We start from the raw sequence: 22,787 nt of genomic DNA on the forward strand, positions 1-22,787 counted from the left end.
GAATCGTTTGAGTAAAAAGAGTGAGCAGGTCACAATGGGGTAGATGTATGAAGCCCAGAAACGGTATCAGCGCACGTTAAGTGCGCTGATACCGTTTCTCCCCGATGTATGATCGGGGGTCTGGGCGGTAAATGACAGGGGCGCTATGCGCCCCTGTCATTATCGGTGCTGCTATCTACAAGATAGCAGCGCCGACAGCCTGGGCTATGTACGAACGGTCAGATCGTCTGACCGTTCGGTCGGCTGTAGCTGTCGTTATCGACAGCTACAGCCTGGCGATAGCCTATCCCCACAGCAGGGACAGCGCTGTCCCTGCTGTGGCGGCTACCGGCTTCAGGGCTGCACGCGGGGATCTCGCGATACTTGCGAGATCCCGCGCATGCTCATTGGAGCCGGCCGGGCCTGACACACATCGCATCAGCACTAGGCTGATGCGATGTGGTCTGTAGCGGGTAGCGCCGGAGGGGGGAGTTAACACTCCCCCTCTCCGGCCGGTGAGATGTTCACACATCTCACCGGTAGTGCTTCCTGCTTCGCCTCGGTAAAGAGGCGAAGCAGGAAGCGTTATAGCGGCACTTAACGTGCCACTATAATACATCTACCCCATTGTGTGTTGATTGGTTTACACCTTAATGACACAGGGTTGCAATTATGTACAACCCGCAGTTTCACTCACAGTCAGTAAAGCTATTAGTGGGAATTAGTATGAATAGTTGAATTCAATATAGCAGATAGTAATTTAATTAGCGGCCCCTGTGCAGTTGCAGAGGCAGTTCTACAGTATTTTCAGTCTCAGGAATGGGATCCCTGTGCAGTTGCAGTTCTATAGGTACAGTAATAAGTAAAAAAAAAGTGTGCAGTTGCAGTTCTATAGGTGCAATAATAAGTAAAATAGTCTTATCTATTTTTGAACCCTGACAAAAACAAAATAATCTAAAAATGGCATTTATGAATTATTATGTATAATTTGTACCTCAATGGAGTCATAGGGGTCCAACTTTCCCCATGGGCTCTTAGGTCTAGAAGGACTTGAAGGTGGTACTAAAGGTGGACAACCCCATCTTGTGGACAGAACTGGAAGGGTGTTGCTGAAGTCCTCACCCTCACTATAGTCCTGCTTAATGTGCTTGATAGCTAAAAGCTCTGCCTCTGCCTGGGGCTGCATAGCATCACTGTAAAAGACCTTTTCCTGCTCTGTGGGAGAGTTCTCCTCATGCTGCATTCTGTGGTATTTCTGCTGATCCCTCCTGTGGCTTTCAGCTTCCTGTTCCCACCAGAACATCTCTCCTTGCTGTTCTTTGGGCAGTTTCTCCTCCTGCTGCTCCCAGCGTAGCCTTATGTCCTGTTGGCGCTCTCGGCGCTGCCTTGTTTCTTCTTCTTGCTGCTCTCTGCGGAGAGTTTCTTCCTGATGTTGCCTGAGTAGTCTTTCCTCCACCTGACGCTGCTGCTCCCTGCGAAGCCTTTCATCCTCTCCATGCTGCTCTCGACGTAGCTTTTCTTCCTGATACTCTCGACGGAGTCTCTCTTCTTCTTCCTGATGCTGTTTGGCCAGCCTAACCTCCTCCTGCTGCTGATCCCTGAGCAGCCAACCTTCCCCTTGCTGGATGCTCCCGAGGAACCTTTCCTCCTCTTCTTGTTGCTCTCTATGGGCCTTCGTATCTTGCTGTTGCTGCTCTGAGCAGAGTCTTTCTGTTTGCTCGTGTGCTCTTTCGTTGCTCTCCCTAGGAATTGTACGAATAATACTTGTCAGCTCTTCCTCTTCCGAATCATTGCATATGAAATTTCGGATCTGACAGAAACAAAAAGCATAAAACACAATCAATTTTATATTCTGTTATCAGGTATGTTAAGGCTCTGTTTCTCAATAAGTATACAGTTAGGCTGACTCTGTCCTGTGATGTCATGTTTTGTATGACTGTCCCTGTTTATGCACAAGTTAGGCCTTGGTATAGCAAGCACAGAAAGGGGTGAAAGATTTGACACCTCCTTGTGGGTGGGCGATGTTGCCTGACTGTGTTCCTCATATTGTGGACACATTCAAAAATTAGATTTGCATGTTGTGAGCTGGGATGTTTAAATCAGTTGCAAGGTGGAGAATACACAATTAGAGGGTCATTCCCAATTTGGTAGTTGACCATAACGTACATTTACCTACTCTCCCGGAATGTTCAGAGACTCCGGAATATCAGGTGACTTTCCTGGGGCCCCGGGGAAAACTAGGCAAGGCTCCTGAAAGCTACTTGTGGAGGCACACTTCCTAAGTGAAGTTGGTTGGTCCTTGCAGCGTGATGACATTATTCACACTGAATTGCACCATTGTGACCCGGCACCCCTGTTATTTAATGCCAGGAGTCGTGGTGATGTATAGATGGGGCTGCGATGGTGCTATTGTGGTGCCATGCCAATCTCCCCTCCTACCTGGCTGCGCCATGCCCCTACTCTCCAAGAGGAAAATGTTGGAACTATGCCATAAGGTACAAATTTTCTATCTAGATAAACTATGTTGGGAAGAAAGGGACAAATGTAATTTTTTTACATGCTGGGAAAATGCTGCCCACTTTTGCATATAGCACACACTGGGCAACTTCATGGGCACCATCTCTGTGGGTGCTTGAGTGCCCCAAATAGTTGTGCTGCCAACTCTAAAATTATTTTTTTAGTCCTATAGGAGGGTGGGAAATGTCAACAATTAATTCCTATGGACAACTTTATTTGAACACAATTTTTTAGTTCAGCTAGGAATCACCCACCTGCCAACTCTCAACCAGGCCACAGGTTACAAATACCCCACCTCAACACAATTCATCATGATTTAGCAAACTGCAAAACCTCATTTTATAGCTTGATTTCATCTGAACTGTATGGGGCCCTCTATGAGTAAGTGCATTTTATGTGACCAAGAACCAAATTAATAAATGTTCAACAGTGACATATGAAACAGACAGTTCTGGTGGACCCTCATTCTCTTGGTTTATTTAATTAAGAAATGAGGTTATTTTGGATAAAAAATCGTGAATTTATTATTAATTGAGGTGACTTTTCATCTGGGCCTTACATTCTGTAAAATGGTTAGCGTATACATGGATATACTTTTTTGAGATCCAAGCGGTAAGTCGAGTCAAACTCCCACTCCCCCCCCCCCCCCTTCCCTGCTGTGTGGTCTACTCTTCCAGGAGCCCAGGAGAACTCACAAATATTTTTTAGTCTCCCAGACATTCCACAAGTGAAGGCCTCTATGTCCCAAACAGGAAAGTAGGCGCGCACATGTGTATCGTGTGCAGGAGATGGATAAACGGGCGCATATGCAAATGCACTCAATGGACCTGATTCAGCACCGGATGGAATTGCAAAGCAGGTACACCAAAGAAGCCAGGAAGTCTCCGTCAGCCGATGGAGATCATGGCCTATTCCCTCTCCCCCAAAGGTGACGACATGCCTTTGCCGCCACCCCTCCCCACCCACAAACGGCAGCTCGTTCTGCGTGTGATCACGCAGGACCTGTGCTGCACATGCGTAGTACGGGTGTGGCACCAGCGGGAATATGCGTTTAGCTGTGCACTAGCGGGAATCTTCATTCAGGAGTGCACTAGCGGGAATCTGCGTTCAGGAGTGCACTAGCGGGAATCTGCGTTCAGCAGTGCACTAGCGGGAATCTGCGTTCAGGAGCGCAATAGCGGGAATCTGCGTTCAGGAGCGCAATAGCGGGAATCTGCGTTCAGGAGCGCACTAGCGGGAATCTGCGTTCAGGAGCGCACTAGCGGTAATCTGCGTTCAGGAGCGCACTAGCGGGAATCTGCGTTCAGGAGCGCACTAGCGGGAATCTGCGTTCAGGAGCGCACTAGCGGGAATCTGCGTTCAGGAGCGCACTAGCGGGAATCTGCGTTCAGGAGCGCAATAGCGGGAATCTGCGTTCAGGAGCGCACTAGCGGGAATCTGCGTTCAGGAGCGCAATAGCGGGAATCTGCGTTCAGGAGCGCACTAGCGGGAATCTGCGTTCAGGAGCGCACTAGCGGGAATCTGCGTTCAGGAGCGCACTAGCGGGAATCTGCGTTCAGGAGCGCACTAGCGGGAATCTGCGTTCAGGAGCGCACTAGTGGGAATCTGCGTTCAGGAGCGCACTAGTGGGAATCTGCGTTCAGGAGCGCACTAGTGGGAATCTGCGTTCAGGAGCGCACTAGCGGGAATCTGCGTTCAGGAGTGCACTAGCGGGAATCTGCGTTCAGGAGTGCACTAGCGGGCACTGCTGAATAAGGCCCAATGTCTCTGTGCTTACTAATCGACTTTAAAGGCTGTCAAAAAGAATTTACTTACTAATTGCAAAAATGTAAATTTTCTAACACATCCAATCTGCTATGTTTGCAGACACCTGTCATAGACAAATATAAAACATAAGGCACATAAAGTAAGTCTGAAAAAGTTGGAAAAATTTCAAACAAACTTATATAGGATTCAATGTTCAATTATTCAGAAGTATATATATATATAAATATTCATTTCTAGCTGTTCAGCTACAGTCTGTTGGCTAACAACTATCCAAGTATTGTAACTATCCAAATAAATAGAGAAAGGGGTCATCCATCAGGGAAGTGGAGCTGGTAGTGTATATCTGACACCACTTTACCCTAGAGAACTCTCTGCATACTTCGGTCTGGATATACCTTACTGTAGCTTGCACAAGACTGATGGAAGCTACCTTCTTAATGGTTGGCCACAGTTCTTAGCACACTGAGACCAAAACATGGAGCAGATTTTATTGCACACACACAAAGAGAACAAGTGGAGAAGTTCCGATAGCCAGAGTTGTAGCCATGGCACCCAGAGCATGTGTGTGCTCCCGCCCCCGTCTGCCAGGTAGAAGGGCATGCCCACCATGTAGGGGCAAATTAAAGGGAAATAAAAATAAACATTAGGGATTTACCTTACTGTAGCTTGCGCAAGACTGATGGAAGATACCAACTTATTGGTTGGCCACAGTTCAAAGAACGTTGAGATCAACCCCCTGCTTCTCACTTCTGCCTCCTGCATCTCACCATTGTCTCCACAACTCCCACTGCTGCTGGCCTGCAGCTGGCTGGGGCTTTGTTACTGGGATGTGCTGGGAAGAGCAGGAGGATCGTGGATGAGAGATTTGTATTGCAGCTACCGCAAGCATTATCAGCAGCATGTCCCCGGTGCATATTTCCACAGCCTCCCTGCGTACCCTTCCCCAGCTGCTGAATATGGTGATGAGAAATGTCCTTTTTGCACAATGTACCCTTTATTTCCTGTTGAGCTTCCTCACCATGGTGCCCCTGTCAGAGAACAGCACTGACTTCCATGGGAGGTGCCTCCTGCTCACAGAGGGCAAGTGGTTGAACAGGCACATCACACTGGAGAGGGAGCACTTCACGGTGGAAGAGTAGTGGCCGGAGTCCATCTGCATGTTCAGCTTTGAGATGTATATCAGAATTCAATAGTTACTAACCATCAATGTGTTTGTTCCGATGGTAGTGTTTTTACCATTTGATGGTGGTGTCCGATGTTTGCCAGCATCAAATGGAAATCATTTGATGGTGTTCCCATGGTTGTTGTTTTTAAAAAAAATTCCTGATAGCTATGCCTCCCCCGACTCCTTCCTGGCTACTGTATCTGCATCAGGGCATCACAGTGGGTTTGTTGGAGGCTGTCTCACTCTCTGCCTGCCTCAGACGTGACCCTGCTCAGTCCCTGACCCCCTTCTCTCTCTAGTCTGCTGCTAAGCAACAGGGCACATTGCTATCTCTGATTGGCTCTCACTGTCTCAGGGAGCCAATCAGAGCACAGCCTTGCAGCAGCAGTCAGTCACTCACACAGTACAACAGTTTTTTCTATGACATGCTTTATTCCAAGCCCCAGTTTCAGATGCTTTCTTGCTGTTTCAGCACCCTGGCCAGCTCCTAAACAGCAGCTTGGTGCAAGATTTTTTCTCTATCTTTTCCTAACTAAAATAGTCACTGCTCAGCTCCATTTTGTCACAGATGAATGGTTCATACACCTAAACCTCCCTCAACCAATGCTGTGTAGAATAGTGAAAACCCCATCAAAATCCCTTTAGTGGTTCAAGAGATTAGCCCGAATGAACAGACAGACCCCTAAACTGGGGACTTTATTATATTTATATATATATATCTATATATATATATATATATATCTCAGTGCACTGTAGCTCCCTGGGGTGCGGCGGAAGCCTGTGTCCTAATGAGGCCACCCAGTGTGTTTTATTTCATTATTTGTTTTGTGCATAGGGGGAAAGGGGTTGGGACACGGAGCGGGATTGGTTGGTTGTGATGAGTGGGGGAGCACACAGGAGTGGTCCTGGCAGTGAATCGTGAGGCTGCCTATTGCTGAATGGGGTCCTATAACCGGTGTGTTGTGGGAGATCAGTCAGGAAGCGTCTGATCTTTGATCTGAGGAGCAATTCTGCAAAAGGGCGCTGATAATCACATCTAAAGGTAAAAAAAGGGGGGGGGCATTGAGTTGGGCAAAGTGAGAGCCATGGAGGGGGATAGGGAAAATACATGGAGGGGGCAAAGGGAGAGACATGGAGGGGGCAAAGGGAGAGACATGGAGGGAGCAAAAGGAGAGACACAGAAAGGGGCAAAGGAAGAGGCATGGAGGGAGGTAAAGGGGACATAAAGTTGGGCACAGGGAGAGACATGGAGAGGGGCAAATGAAGAGGCATGGAGGGAAGCAAAGGGAAAGACATCTAGAGGGGCAAAGGGAGATGCATGGAGGGGGGCAAAGGGAGAGGCATGGAGAGGGGTAAAGGGAGAGACATGGAGAGGGGCAAAAGGATAGACACAGAGAGAGGCAAAGGAAGAGACTTGGAGGGGGCAAAAGGAAAGACATAGAGGGGGCAAAGGGATAGGTGCCTCCAACTGACAAAGTTTGGGAACCACTGAGTATATATATTAGAGACGTGCACTGACCCCCGTGTTTTGTTTTTTGATCTGGATTCATCTTCGTGTTTTGGTTTTGATTTTCCAAAACCACCCACAAAGTTTATAAAAACAGCTATGTCATGTAATTTTTGCTATCCAAAACCCGAAATTCAAATTTAAAATCCGAGTCTGAACTACTGGAAGACCAGAACTGCACCTCAGATTCCGGATCTCCTCAGGAGATTAAAACCTGATGTTTTGCACACGTGTTATGCATCAGTCTATTAACTTAGGGGTATATAAATCCCCAACGGAGCAGCATAGGTCTTATTTGATTCTGAAGAAGCTGAGAGCTACTCAGTGAAATGCGTTAAGAAAGGACTACAATACCCAGCTAGCCACCAGGATTGGATGCCCCTGCACTGCACTTTAAACAGCCAAAACCTATTTGTTTTACAAGTAATCTTATCCAGCCCAGGACTCCAGGAAAACACAACCCCTTGTGAGGACATCTTGCTAAAACCTGATGAGAGCTACCATGGACTGGTAAACTATATCCCTCTTCATTTGGTCTGGCTACTTTTGCACCTAATTGACTCCTTATATGTAAGGACATTAACCTGCAGACTTATATTTGGGACTCCATCCTGGGACATTTATTGTAATATACTGTACATATATTGAACATTGCTGTTAGCCTAACTCTTTCCAATTGGTATTCCTATTGTGTCTATATGATATATTTATACTTTTTAGTTTCATTAAATTTATGCTTTTTATGCTTACCAAGTCACATGTATTTTTTGTAGTTTGAGCGCTGTATTTAATAGTTTTTTTTCTCTCAAATTATAGATGTTATTCTATTAGACAGTCAGTTACCTGGTAGAGCAGGACTAAAGATCAACATGGGGGCTTGGTTCCCTTCTATAGAAATTACACAAAGTTATGCCTAATGGTTAGCCAAGCATCTGTGGTGGCTGGCCACACCCCCTCTGGGGGATGACCACACCCCTTAAGCAAGGGCCCCTACTACTGCATTTCCCCGGTGGGCCCTTCATGTCCCAGTCCGACACTGGCGGAGATACCTAAATGCTGAACTCCCATTTCTAGTTATTAGTAGTGAGTGGGGGCCAGGGAAAATGTGTGGAGGCCCCCTACGTGTGGGGCCCCGGGGTGACCGCCCCTATCTATAATCTGGCCCTGTACCAATTGGAGATGCATAATGAACATTTAATCGGTATGTTACAATAAAGGAAATGTATTTATCGCATACTTCCCTACTTTCATCCCCTCTCCAGGAGAAGCCCGGGCTACTTTGGGGGGCGGGGCCAAGCTCTCATATCATTAGGCCCCGTCTTTGTCATGGCAGAATGGGGCGATTCGCGGGTCTGTGGAAAGGGGCGGATCTAAAATTATATGTTTTCACATCATTTAAGCCCCGTCCTCTCCATACAGACCGCGAATCCCATTTTATCTCCCCCATTCTGCCAACTTCACTATGAAGTGGAAGGAATGTGGGAGTTCAGGATACTCTTCCGGGGGTGCAAATCTGAACCTCCTGCACCTTCCGGGAGATTAGGCAAGTATGATTTATCATATCTAACATATTTGCTGAAAAATATGCATCTGCAGATCCATTGGTCACATCTATAGTAAATAAATCAAATTTGCAGAAGTTTGTTGTGTTTGTTTGTTATATAATGGTCTGAAGACATTGTTATCAGTAATATTAATGAGAATACATGAATAGTGTCAGCAGAACAAATGCACAACCACAAGGACAGCAATCAATATACCTGAAGGTAATCACAGCAGCACAATTACATGCCAATGATATTCGCTGCCTCTAAGATAAACAGTGCATTTAGTGTTTCTGCACATACAGCAATACATCAGCTACTGAGCACTTACATTAAACACACACTGGTCACTAAGAGCCAGCGCACAGACAACACAGTTTACTAGCAGTAAGTGCAAAAATACTGGGCCTGATTCAGCAAGGATCGCTATTCTGCTAATACGTACGCAACGCAGTTGGTGATATGCAAATAATTGCATTCGCATTGTGATCGCAGCCTAACATAAGGACGCCCACTGCCCCTTACTCACATCCGTATATATTAGCAATATAGCGAAAAAATAGGTAACATTGAGTAACATCGGACCCATACGCACAGTTAAGGCAGGTCAGACCTCACTCAGGAACTGCTGACTTCAGCGCACGCTATGAGGCCTCAGGCTTCATATGGTATGGCAGTGGATAATTTATGCACGCCCACGCAATGGCATTGAAACGCACTGGCACTCCTGCGTTCGCCTGGCCACCCCCCATCACCACCAACAAACAGCACTTCCTGTTCATCACTCTGCAATGGGTCTGCGTCGCAGTTCCGATCGCAGCGGCTGGTTCGCGCACTGCGATGTGTATGCGGCCAATTGCATGCGTATTAGCAACTGCGATCCTTGCTGAATCAGGCCCACTGTACACTGGGCATAAAAGATGAAGGAAAATCCCCTTCGTAACTGCGATAACATATGCAGCGGACTTGCAAAAATACACTAAGGACTTAGCTGATGTCTCGTGCACTGAGACTCACATCCACGGCATATGTACAAAAGCGAAAACATCATAGAAACATAGAATTTGATGGCATATAAGAACCATTTGGCCCATATAGTCTGCCCTTTAAGGGTGCGGTTATTAGGGTTAGGGGTAGAGCTGGATTAGGGGTTTGGTTATGTCAGCACATTAGGGTCAGGGTTTGGGTTAAGGGTACAGCTGGGGAGAATATCCACGGTGGAGAGCAGTAGCCGTTGGGGTAAGACTTAAAACACTGTGTATCAAGCAAGTGTTATCTCCTTGCAATGTTCAAGCAGGCCGTATAATGCAGAGAGTCACAGTGCCCGCCATATAATGTCACAGAGTGTTGCAGTGCACGCTATAAAATGTAGAGACCATCAGTGACTCACATATAACACAGATAATATGAATACACCCCTCACACACATCGGTTGTACATCGAACCGCTGTCTGTCAAAATACAGACAGCGGCATCCTGATGGTTCGTATCTCGACAGGGGTCATGTTAGTATACTTACCCTCCCCCCTTCTCCCCCTAAACCTCCATTCTTGTAACCCTGACCCTCCCCACCCCGCAACCTAACCCTCCCCCCTTAGCGCCTAAGCCTAATCCCCCCCAGTGGTGCCTGACCTTAACCCTCCCCCCCTTGGGGTGACTAACCTCCCCACAAAAACTTAATGCTAATCGTACTATGCTTCCTAAACCTAACCCCCCCCTGCCGCTAACACTAACGGCGCCCTGGCTTACCTTCATTCGGGCTGTTGCTCTAATGGATTCTGGCGTCGGGATTAAGATAGGCGTCGGTATTTTGACTTCTATTTTAAGTCCCTTGTCGGGATGGAGACCGGCGGCATTGCGGCCGCCGTTCTCATAACTACATTCCCCCTGTAGCTGCATACTAATTCTCAATGGCTCACTAGGGCACACAAATAAAATGGTCCCGACACGCCTTTCTTTTTTTTAACAACCCCCCGTTACCTCCACCAAACGTAGACTACCTGTCAGTCACTTTGAGAATACATCCTCTGTGCGACTGCCATCGCTAATCCATCACCGCACGTGTGCAGTACACGGCTTTGGCTCATGCACAGATCCAATCCATCCTGAAGAAAGGCAAGTATTTGAGAAACCTTAAAAACACAAGGGTCATAGTTTCTAGGGGCACACCACTGGAAATATGTATGCCAAACCTGGTAATAAATCCTGGCAGAGGCTGGTCTACGAGCTCTAATCATGGTCTGGACCACAGAGCCAGAAAATCCCTTAGACCTTAGGAGGGGTGTCTCAAGAGCCAAGCCATTAAAGACAGGCAGACCAGGTCCGGATGTAGATAGGGACCCTGTCACAACAGGTCTGGTTGTAGAGGAAGTTGTAGAGGAACATCTATGGAGAGACTGTGTAGGTTGGAGTACCATTGGTGTCTGGGCCAAGCCGGAGCTATCAACAGGACTGTGCCCCCTTCCTGTTTGAACTTCTGAAGAACTCGAGGAAGAAGGGATATTGGAGGGAAGAGGTACACCAAATGGAAGATCCATTTCACAGATAACGCATCCACCAAGGCCACGTTGGGGTCCCTTGTCCCGGCTCCATACACTGAAAGTTTGTGGTTGTGTCTCGAGGCCATTAGATCCACATCTGGTAGACCCCATTTGTCCACCAGAAACTTAAAGACTTCTGGATGTAGTGACGGCTTGGGAAATTCACTTCCCAATTGAGAATTCCTGGGATGAACACTGCAGATATGGCTGGGAGATGGCATTCAGTCCATCTGAGTATGCGCAACACTTCTGCCATTGCTGCTTGACACTCGAGTGCCTCCCTAGTAAATGAGGTAGGCCACTGCCATGGCGTTGTCGGACTGCACTTGTACTGGCCTGCTCTGAAGGACATCCTGAGCCAGAGTGAGAGCTCTGTAGATGGCTTGGAGTTCTAGGACATTGATTGCTCCTCCTCCAGCGGCCCTGAAGAAGAGCTGGCCAGTCACCACACCCCACCCTCGGAGGCTTGTGTCTGTGGTTAAGATTACCCAGTTCGGGATCCAAAAGGGGAATCCCTTGTCCAAGTGGGACGTCTGTAGCCACCAGGCCAGAGACAGGCGAACCTCCTGGAATAGACTCATCATCTGTGATCTAAGCAGATGAGACAGCCCATTCCACCTGGAGAGGATCAGGTGTTGTAGAGGCCTGGAGTGAAACTGAGCAAACTCTACCATGTCGAAGGTGGACACCATGGGAGTGAATTGACACTAGGTGACTGTGTAGTAGTCTGTGCACCTTGTGCTGTAAAACCGAGATTTGTTCTCCTGTTAGGAAGATTCTCTGGACCTGAGAGTCCATCAGAGCCCCTAGATGTACCATTCTTTGAGAGGGTGTCAAGGAAGACATTTTCCAGTTGATCATCCAACCGTGCGTTTGTAGAAAGGCAATGGTTATCTGTAAATGGCGGTGAAGCACTTCTGGGAAGCTGGTCAACAGCAAGAGGTCATCTAAATATGGGAACAGTCTGACAATGAAGAGAGGCCGTCACAACTGCCATGATCTTGTTAAAGACCCAAGGAGGCATTGAAAGGCCAAAGGGCAGAGCCTGAAATTGGTAATGTTGCCGTAGTATAGGTATGGTTGATGAGAAGTTGCTATAGGTACATGTAGGTAAGCGTCCTGTGACACCATAAAGTCCCCAGGCTCCATAGCCAGAATAATAGAGCAGAGAGTTTCCATACGAACCTGGGCACCCTGATAAACTTGTTCAGAGACTTGAGGTTTAGAATAGGCTGATGAGACCCGTTGGGCTTCTGAACTAAGAAAAGGGTAGAATAATAGTCCTTCCCTTGCTGTGCGGAGGGGACTGGAATTATTACTCCTGAGAGTAGTAGGGACTGAATAGCATATTGGATCAGCAGGGCCTTGCCTGGGTCCGCTGGAGGGCCTGTCCAAAAGAACTGCTGGGGGGGTCACCTCAGGAAGGATAGGGCATATCCATGGGAGGCCACTTCTCTTACCCAAGCATCTGTTGTGGTCTGATGCCAGCACTGGGTGAATTGAAGCAGTCGGCCTCCCACCCTGGGAGCCCCAAGGGAGAGGCCTGCCCTGTCAAACTGAGAGCTTGTCCTCAGATTTGGTAGGGGATGTCTAGTGCCCCAGGTCTGCTTGGTCCTAGGCTTGGAAGCCTTAGTTGATGCCTTGGAAAGGACTGGCTTTTTGTTTTTCCTTGAGGACAAAAGGCCCGAAAGGATGAAGTCCGAGGTTTCACACTATATGCAGAGTGCAGGAATGCCGTCTTAGAAGCTGCTAAGGTAGTCACAATTTTGTCCAACTCTGGACCAAACAGGATATCTCCTGAATAAGGCAGAGACTCCAGAGCCTTTTTTTTAGAGTCCACATCTGCCGTGCCAAACAATACGGTGGGCTACTACAGAAGTGGCAGATGCCTTGGAGGCTAGGAGAGCCGTATCCATAGCTGTGTCACCCAAATAGGAGGCTACATTTCTAATGTGAGATGTGTAAGACAGCTGTTCCCTTGAGACAACAAAGGGAAATCACTCTTCTGGGGCCTCAGCCCAACTCTCAATGACCTGCGCCACCCAGGCCGTAGCCCTAGCAGGACGAGTAAGAGAGTATATAGACTTTAGACAAGCCTCAATCCTTCTATCTGTAGTCTCATTTTAGGAGGTTGCAGTATGGATAGGTAAGGTAACATTTTTGACAAAACTTGTCACATGGGAATCCACTGCTGGGGGAACTTCCCATGGAATCTTTTTGTAGGCATAGTCAACGCCTCACTCATATGATCAGATAGTTGATCAGAGTGAGGGAATTCTGGTAAAATCACCTTTTGTCGCTTACAAGCTGGCTGCTTTGTTATAGCAGGTACATCGTCTAGTGTGTACCCATGATAAGCGCGCTCCCCTAGGTCGTTAGCGACATCGCCTGTCGGCCCTACTGCAGGGCCGGCGTGGGATGTCGCTAACGATGTCATACTGCAGAATGCATCATGACAAGTCCCTCCCCCCCCGTCAGACCAGGCATCGGCGTGTGTGTAAGCACCTCCTGCAAGCCCGGTCCCGTCCCCGGTGATATCGCGCTGAGTACAAATCGGTTAATGTGTACCCAGCTAAAGTTATTAGTTTTATATCAGTTTTATGGTAATCTAGGAAGACCACCAAAAGCCGGCGCTTTTGTAAAGTTTATCTCATAGTTGAAAGCTACTGTTGAGATGTCCCTCATATAACCTGTCACTGCTTCCAATGTATTTACAGTCACACCAATGTGCGTTAAGTTTTTTAAATGTTACATCAAAATATATGAATACAATATAGAATGGTAAAATCTGCAAATACGGAAATTACTGTACATGTACAGCAGTAAATCAATAACAGTGATTCTGACTCTCAAATAGTAAACCAGCCCTGGAGATAATGCTTAGTGCTCATGTGTCCTTTCACTCCCCTCAGCCAGACAGTTGGGTTCCACGCACCACCAACTATCCAGCTACAATTGATATATTGATTGATGCAATGTCCTATGGCTGTGACCTTCACACGTCTCATCTAATGAGCTGTATTCCAATCCTGCATTCCTGTTGTTACAGGGCAACATTACTAAAGCAATATAGTAACAATGCTCCTCAAATGTAAAGCTAAGAATGCATAATACAAACAGTGATACATTGAACATGAATTCATATAAACAGCAGCATTCACAAATGTCTGCTCAAAACATATTATAATGTATCCTTTAATATATTCTTAACAACACAGTATTGAGAATGTCCATAAAATGAAGATTTCACAGATACAAGCTACATTTCATCACTTATAGGTGGTGTTTACTATTGGTGACTGCAGACGCACTGTACCATTATCTATATATATATATATATATTTATTTATTTATTTTTTTCTGTTTTTCTTTTCACACTAATAACATGAGACGACTATGACCATCTATCAGAGATCATCGGGACACACGGATGAACATTCCAGATTGGACTGAAGTAGATAGAGAACACTTTTCCGTTACACTTAATTTGACAGTTACCACGCCCCCAGCCCCTCCCATTTTCCCGCCCCCTGTTACTCCCACTTTTCCTCCCCCTTTTGATATCGCTTCATATAAAATTGATATTGAATCCATATAAAATGATATATTTTTGATAGGGCTTTGATATAGAGATCGAAATCAAATGTATATAAATGCGATAGGATTTGATTGGTATAAAACGGGGTTCAATGCTTAAACAGGTAGTATTGTTGTTAAACCTTCGTGATAGCTATAAAAGTAAATACATCTTTATTTAGCAGGCAGCCATGCCTACGAACAAAAGAAATGGTGCGTCGCACCGCGCCGCTAATCGGAAAAAGCGGATGAAAAAGGAGTATTACACGGTATTGAATCCCGGCAGTTATAGCGGCTTTGATAAGTATTATAAGGCCAATAAAGACGCGTTTAAAAGAACGGAAATTAAAAAATGGATGCAAAAACAAGACGCGTATACGTTACATAAACCGGCTAGGAAATCCTATAAAAGGAACATGATCTGCGTATCCGATATAAATCAGCAATGGCAATGCGATTTGGTATCGCTGATAGACCTTGCGGAGTACAACGATGGCTTTAAGTATATATTAACTATTATCAATATATTCAGTAAGAGAGCCTGGGCTGTAAGCCTAACGTCTAAGGGCCTGATTCAGAGCCGGATGCAATTAGCGGACGGTCATTCAGGAAAAGGGGGTGGCTATTCAAATGAACCGTTCGCTCTTTGCGGTCTGTTCACGCCTCTATGTCTGAACGAGCGAACAAAACTTGCGGTCGTTTTTTGAAAAAATACGCCCCCTGGCCGCTCGCATCCTACGTCATGTCCGCTATTTATTAGATTAATCGAGTACATCGACCAGCGTATGAACTGCTCGCTATTCTTGTGGTTGGTTTTTGCTACCACAATCTTGCGAGCAGTTCTGGCTATAAAATAACCCAGTGACGTGGTCAATGACGCTGCTGTTTTAATTATGCACACCCATTAAACGCCCGTTTTGACCTTTAAGCACGCCTGCGTTCGGATCTCCACTCCCCGTTTTCAAGCACCTTCCCCTGTTACCACCCACATACGCCTCTTTCTGTCACTCAAAATAGCAGGCATTAGCTATATAGCGAACAAACGATTTTCGGCCGCACTGACTGGTTCGCGCATGCGTATAACGATCTACTGACTATTATATACTACTGACTGACTATTATATATTTCACTTGGGACATTTAAGTATTGTCTTTATTCATTAATATCTGTATGGACTTTACAGATCGCCATGATCTTTGAATTTGTTGTATATGGCCCTGTGTCATCTGTTTGTCTCCCTCTTCCCTTTAGCATGTAAGCTCCTACTAGCAGGGCCCTCCTCCCTTCTGTCTCATCACCTACTACTCGTGCTCATCAGCTATACTGTTTACCTACTCCCTGGGCTCTCTGCCCCCAGACCACACCCCTTCTTTGTCTGTGTTTCTCACCCCTTTCCATGACTCTAATACCTGGTAGTTGTGCCCAAGCTTATAGTTTGCGCTGAATAGTCCCCCTCGGGCCCCCTGCATCTGCAGCTGTGCTGGGACTCGTAGTGCTATTTGTTAGGTGATACTGTATTGTACTGTTTACTGTCTTCAACTGTGTTATCATGTACTGTCTTGCAGTACGGTGCTGTGGACCATATGTGGTACCCTATAAATAAAGTTGGTTATTATTATTATTATTATTATTATTATTAATAACATTTATGGTATTACTTATGTGAATACACATATATAACAGCTTAAAAATTGATGTGTGAATTCCTATCAACAAAGGTAATTTAGGAACCAAATAAAATGCCGTCCCACAGACGCAAATGTATCAAGCATAACAACCACTGCCTCACAATATGCAAGAAGAGGATTTCTGTGCACAAATCAGTAATTGTACAATAGTCCCACCTACATGCGATCTATCTATATACATATATAGAATTTTAATTTTAGACTTTAGGCCGCCCCCCTAAATTCCCTGGGTCTCCCAAAGCCATAATCCAGCTGTGGATACAGACGGTGCTGGGATGACTAGATTGGTAATATTTTGCTCCTGTACTCCAACAACCGTCACATTAGTACATTCTGGCGCTAAAGCAGGGATGGGTAACCTCTGGGCCCGCAGGCTGTGGTTCTCTCCCCCTCAGCGGCAGCAGAGTCAGCGCAGCGGGCGTGCAGGACTCTCTCCCTTTCAGCGGAAGAGCGGAAGCAGACATCGCATCGGGGGGGGGGTGGGATTGGGGTGTACAGGCAGGGCTGTCATAATGCTGGTTAAGTTACATCAGCGCTGGACTGAGAGGACCCCAGGGCTGCCTTATCAACTTGCCTATCACACAACCTGTCCCTCCAGACTCTGCCTGGCAACATACAGACAGCCTCCCCCTCCTCTTGGCTGCCGGAGCCCCCAAAGAAGTAAGTGTGATGGTGGCCCATTTGCCTGTGTATTCAGTGTATTGCAGTTCCAGCTATCACATCAAGGGTGAGTTAATAAAATTTTTGACCAAATATAGCAGGCTAATTTTTAAGTTGATATTTTTGTATGGCCTGTGAATGATTTTCTAAAAATCCAAATGGCCCTTGGCGGGAAAAAGGTTCCCCACCCCTGCGCTACAGCTTCCTGCTTTGCAACAATATTATCGATGAAGCAGGAAGAAGAAGCTCTGATAGCTCAGAGATAACTGTGTGTTCATGTATTTACCCCTATGTCATTCATACAAGGACGCATATGGGATTATTCATCTTCTGGTACAAAGATCAGGGAGAATTAGGGCACCCCTTGATGAATACTGGCTAGGAGCACGTGTGTGCCTCGTATTCATAACTGCCAATCCAGGAGACTTCCCTCCTGAATTTTGGCTAGGCAACCCTCTTGCATGACGTCCTTGCATGAAGCGGGTGGGGCAAAGTCATTACAATACAATTTACAGCACCAAGCCACCCCAGCTGTCCCTACGGAATTGGTATGAATTACCGTCGGACCGAAGCCCGGCGGATTAAATACCGGCGCCGGAAGGCCGGCACATGAAGATCCCGACTGAGGTAAGATCCCTAACCCTCCCCTCTCCCCCCCTAACCCTCCCTTAGAGGTACCTAACCCTAACCTCCACCCCTAGTGCCTAACCCTAATCTCCCCCCAGGGGTGCCTAAACCTAACAACCCCTCACTACACCCTAAAGCTAACCCTACCAGGGGGGGGCCTACACCTAACCTCCCCTTGGTGGTGCCTGACGCTAACCCCCCTTCCCCTAGCCTAACCCTAACTCTCCCGGGGGGTGCCTAAACCTAAGTCCCCCCTGGAGTCCCTAAACCTAACCCTTCTCCCCCCCCCCCGCGGCTATCAGCTCCTGGTGTCCAGCTTACCTACGTTTGGTATGCCGGGTGTCGGGATTTCGGCGTAGGGTTTATGACAGGCGTCGGTATTTAGACGCCTGTCATTAGTCCCATGCCGGGATTTCACTGTCGAGAAGCCGGCTTTCGGCATTTCGACCGCCAGCTTCATAACTACATCCCGTCCCTACTATCTCCCCTGCTGACAGGATCTCCAGAAGGGGAGTCCCACAGAGTCACCAGTTATGACTGTATGAAATAATGAGCAGGATAACATATTTAATAAAGGTGATAGATACTCGCTAGCTATAATGCATTATTCAATGCCCTTGGCTGAGAGGGTCAGCAGTGGGGTATTCCTAGCCAAAGAGGCTTCACATGGACATTAGCATCTTATGCATCATAAATGTAAGTGTTGCTGAGCCTCCTTTACCAGATGCATTGCAAATTGTAATTTGGCTGGTGGCTATCCAACTTCTTATAACTGAGATTTAAAAGGGTAGAGACATGTTAGTGGGAACAGAGGAGCCTATTCCATCCCACATATGGGCATGATTGCTCCTTCCAGGTACACTTATACAGAAAAGTGCATGTTTAAGCTCATTCCCACTAATGTAAAAATACCAATAACATGTACATTACTAAACAGTAACACCGATCGCCAGGATGCCGACTACACCCCCAAAGCCCAACAATCCATCTCTCTCATGATAAATGTAATTTGTGCAGAATTGCAGGAGAGATATTGAAAAGTTTATATGAATGTAGTGCCAATAGGCAGAATTTATATTGTTTACACCCTACACAATAAATGCTACGTGCAGAATGTGGACAGCACCTATGTATGTGCTAGGTGGGTGAATGGGTGCATTTGTGCATCATGAAAAGTACTGTAGGGCGACATTTTCGCAGTCTGCAAACAATAAAAAGACGATACTCCCATCCCATGCCAGACAAATCCTTTTCCCCAAAGGAGCTGCCTACAAACTATTATGATATGTCTTGGGGTGTCCTACCACCCTTTGTCCTGGCAGCACTTGTAGAATGCCAGCTCCCCACCTATCCCATGGCTGCAGCGACCAGCTGCTGAGTGCAGAAGTGAGTGTGGTGTGTAACAGAGTGTGAGGAGCAGAGCAGTATAGGAGAAATAGTGCCGACCTTTCTCCTGTCCCTACTCCTCTCATGTGGTCCTGCAGTGAGCAGCCGGTTACAGGTGCACAGCTGGGGGTGGGAAGAGGCATGCTTGGGGCCAGGAGGTGAGGTGGCCAGGATGGCACAACCTTTCATAGGAAGAATGGTCCTACCTGAAACCTAGAGTAATAAAGTTTGGGAAAGGAATGAAGGAATTAAGAAGTGGAGTATTTATGTTGCTGTCTAGAGTAACAGAATTAGTAGGTATAACTTTGATCTAAATTAAAAATAATGCCATTTTGCATTAATAAATTATGAGATACAGATAAGAAGAAAAACATGTTTCCAAAGTAAATCATAGAAACAGACTAAAAAATAAAGTTAAGGTATGTCACGTGTACTAACACAGATACAGTCAACATAGGTGACTATTAATGACAATAATATAATATAAAAAAATGCACAAAGATGCAAGAATGAACAAGATACAATGGACAGATGCTAATGTAAGATTTAAGTTTAGATACAGTAAATTCTTGGAATATACAAATCAATAGTACATATTTTATCAAAAAGTATAAAAGAACACAAGACAAAAACCTGCCTCTTAAAACGTGAAAAGGGCCAAAGAAAGACACTTATATTCAATATAAAACTCTATTAAACATAATAATATATGAATAATTATTATCTATAAATGTACATACCGGGCACAAATGGGACTTTGGAAGACAAGATAGTCAGGGATTTTTAGGCAAAAAGATGGACCTTGCTCAAGTTGAGACAACTGGGAGGTATGATTTACAGTGTGAGGGTGTAGAATTGTCTCTTATGCCCTATGACAATCTGTTTATACTGTAAAGAAGCCTAGAGGGTCAAGGGTAGCACTGAATGATATACTTACCTGGTTCTCCTCTGCTCCATCACTCCCTGTCTCCTCACTGCTGCTGTCCATATCCATATACTGCTGTCCAGGGGATCATTACTGTTTATAAATAGAGCAGCACAACCATTGCCTGCCCCAAGACACAGACGTTATTTCACACACCCTCCCACATCATTCATCTATAGCATCACTTACACGTACAGACCAGCTTGGGCTTTGGGGAGTTTATTGTATGTTTGACAAGTGCCAGAATATAACTAACAAGTACAAGTACTCAAAGTATAATTGCTATGAATTACATCGCACTGAATGGCCGTCAGATTTGCTACTCAATTGCAATATACAGTAATGATTGGTACACATCAGCACGGATATAGGGCATGATATAGAGATGGACAGTATTGTACAGCTGGCCGTGCAATACCATCCAACTTAATGCAAATGCAGCAGGAGCTGTCTGTAGGAATAGACACCTCCTGCATGCATCTGCGATCCAAGGGCTACATCCGTAGATGATGCCTCGAGTCACCATCGTTACCATGGTTGCTGCTTTGGCCAGGCTGCATAAGCTGGGACTTAGGACCTCATTCAGAGTTGGTCGTTGCGGCCGCACGGTCGTACGCCACCAATGTTCGCTAAACTGCGCATGCGTAAACTTTGCAATGCGCGTGCGCATACTAGCTGCTACGATCAGAAATTTCTCTCTCCTTGAACACAGCCAGGTCGGTAGTTTGAGTGACAGAATGAGGCGTTTGTGGGTGGTAACAGGGGAAGGTGCTTGAAAACGGGGGAGTGGATATCCGAACGCAGGCGTGCCTAATTATGCGAACGGCGTTTTATGGGAGTGCATAATTAACAAAGTAGTGTCATGGCACATGTGACATGGGTGGTTTGTACACTGACCTGATCGTAGTGCTTAAGAGAGGGTATGGTCAACCTTAAGCTCTACGACCAGTTCCGATGGTTACCGATGGTCTCAATTAATCCTTATATGGCCGGAGATGACGTGTAATGCGTACGAGAAGGGGGCATATTTTTTGTTTTACGGCCGCATCCTCCCCTTGGTTGGCCAGCTAACGATCCGATCTTAAGGACGCAACTTGCGAGTGCATCATTTGCATATCCGGCCCCTTTTCCCTTACGACCGTGCGGCCGCAACGACCGACTCTGAATGAGGTCCTTACTCCTTACGCGTGACCAACGAAACTGGACAACCAGGTCCAAGAAATCTGCATCCAACGATGCAGACCCTGGGCTCTACAGGCCCCGTTTTGGAGAACGGTTCTGGATGCCACCCCCACTTTGCCACTAAAGTGCTGCAGCATGTCTATCATGCTGCGACTAATGGGAGACTGCGAGCGAGCACACAGGACAGGTTCTTGTCGAAGCTGGATAATTGGCTGAGACAAGATTAGTTTAAAAATTAGATCGAAACGACGCCATCTTGCGAATGGCCACAAGACACCATCTTGAAAATTAGATCTGCAAGACGCCATTTTGCGAATGGCCGCCTAGCGCCATTTTAGCTAAACTCACACTTAAGTACATATGGCGATGCTATTATTAGCATCCTGCGATCGCATGTCTTACCTTACCCCACACACACATTAATACACACAGTTGCGCTGTTAACATGACGCACATTAGCGAATGCATAATATCCTGCATGAGAACGCTGTTTATTAGCCTCATGCTAACGCATCAGCCCCAAGTTAACTAGCGTCTTTTCCCAAACCCCTAATACTTACACACTGCACATTCACGTAAAAGGTTCCATAGCTTCAAAGTGTAATATTCAGGGTTTATTCATTTATTACTATTGCTGTGAAATAGAGACTATTTGGTATTTAAGGTTTAATACATGATAAGTAAATCGTGTTTGGTATTGTAATGATCTGCACTTTCTCAATAGCTTTCCGGTATCATCGGTGTGAAGATCGCAACATGCATTCTCAACTTATGGACTGTAGAGAGTTAAAACACCAAAATGTACTTTGTAAAATTAACAGCTTAGATTTGCATGAGGCGGGAAAACGGAGACAAAAGGCTGTCGGAGGTTGGTCTGTGTCCATTTGAATCGACCTGTTAAAGGTCCTGTAACAGATGCACCCGCACTGGGAACCAATGAAACCATGCCAAACTTTTCTATTGTATTGCTTATCCCTGTAAGGGTATAAATGTGCTTACAGACTCCAATCTGGAGTCTTCATGCTGATGCTGTTGATGGAGGTTTCTTATGGATGCCGGTAACTGGTCCAAGTGCGCGTGCGTATGTATAACTGTACCTTGAGTCTGTATAATTTCTTTGCGCTAAATTGTATTTAGATCACAGCGTGTAACTATCTGTACTTTACGTGAATAATAACCTTTGCTCGTTGGAAACACATTTTCTCAAAGTCTGAAGGCATTTATTTACTGTATGACTGCGTACGCAAATAGCGTCAAATCCTAGAAGGTATAGGCAGGATTTAGAAGGTATAGGCAGGTTTTAGAAGGTATAGGCAGGAGCGTATAGAGGTTTAAATTCAGTATCCTTATTCTGCACAAGCACAGTAGGGGCCCTGCACCTGGGCAGACCCAGAACCATCGGAGATACACGCATATCATCATCTCTGAACCAGGCCCATAGAGGGGCAGATGTAGCATTTCCGCTTCTTCTTGCATCCTGTACACACACATACTGGTTTGCTGTATTGTTACACTGTATATTAGAACCGCCCCCACACAAACCTAAATCAGGGTGTGCAGTTTACATGGGATGTAGTCAGGAAGCCAACGGTCTAAATACCGACCGCTGGCTTTTACATTTTTACCCTCTGCAGTACAAATTGCTTTTCTTTTCATGTGCAAATTTTTGTGCTCAGTACCTGAATTTGAACCTAACTAAAAATCATCCTCTGAAAGCAAATAC

The 22,787-nt window shown here is 46.1% G+C and overlaps 1 protein-coding gene across 1 annotated transcript in view; it reads right to left on the reverse strand.

Moving 5' to 3' along the window:
* The window catches only part of LOC148538498 (septin-5-like), a 94,799-nt gene that overhangs the window by 48,805 nt on the left and 23,207 nt on the right, over positions 1 to 22,787 (reverse strand). Inside the window, exon 2 of the mRNA XM_088454099.1 lies at positions 974 to 1,789. Coding sequence (XP_088310225.1) covers positions 974 to 1,789 — 816 coding nt within the window. The remainder of the gene's footprint in view (positions 1 to 973; positions 1,790 to 22,787) is intronic.

Source organism: Taudactylus pleione, unplaced genomic scaffold (assembly GCF_031769625.1).
Source record: "Taudactylus pleione unplaced genomic scaffold, aTauple2 ptg000040l, whole genome shotgun sequence".
Classification (NCBI taxonomy): Eukaryota; Metazoa; Chordata; class Amphibia; order Anura; family Myobatrachidae; genus Taudactylus; species Taudactylus pleione.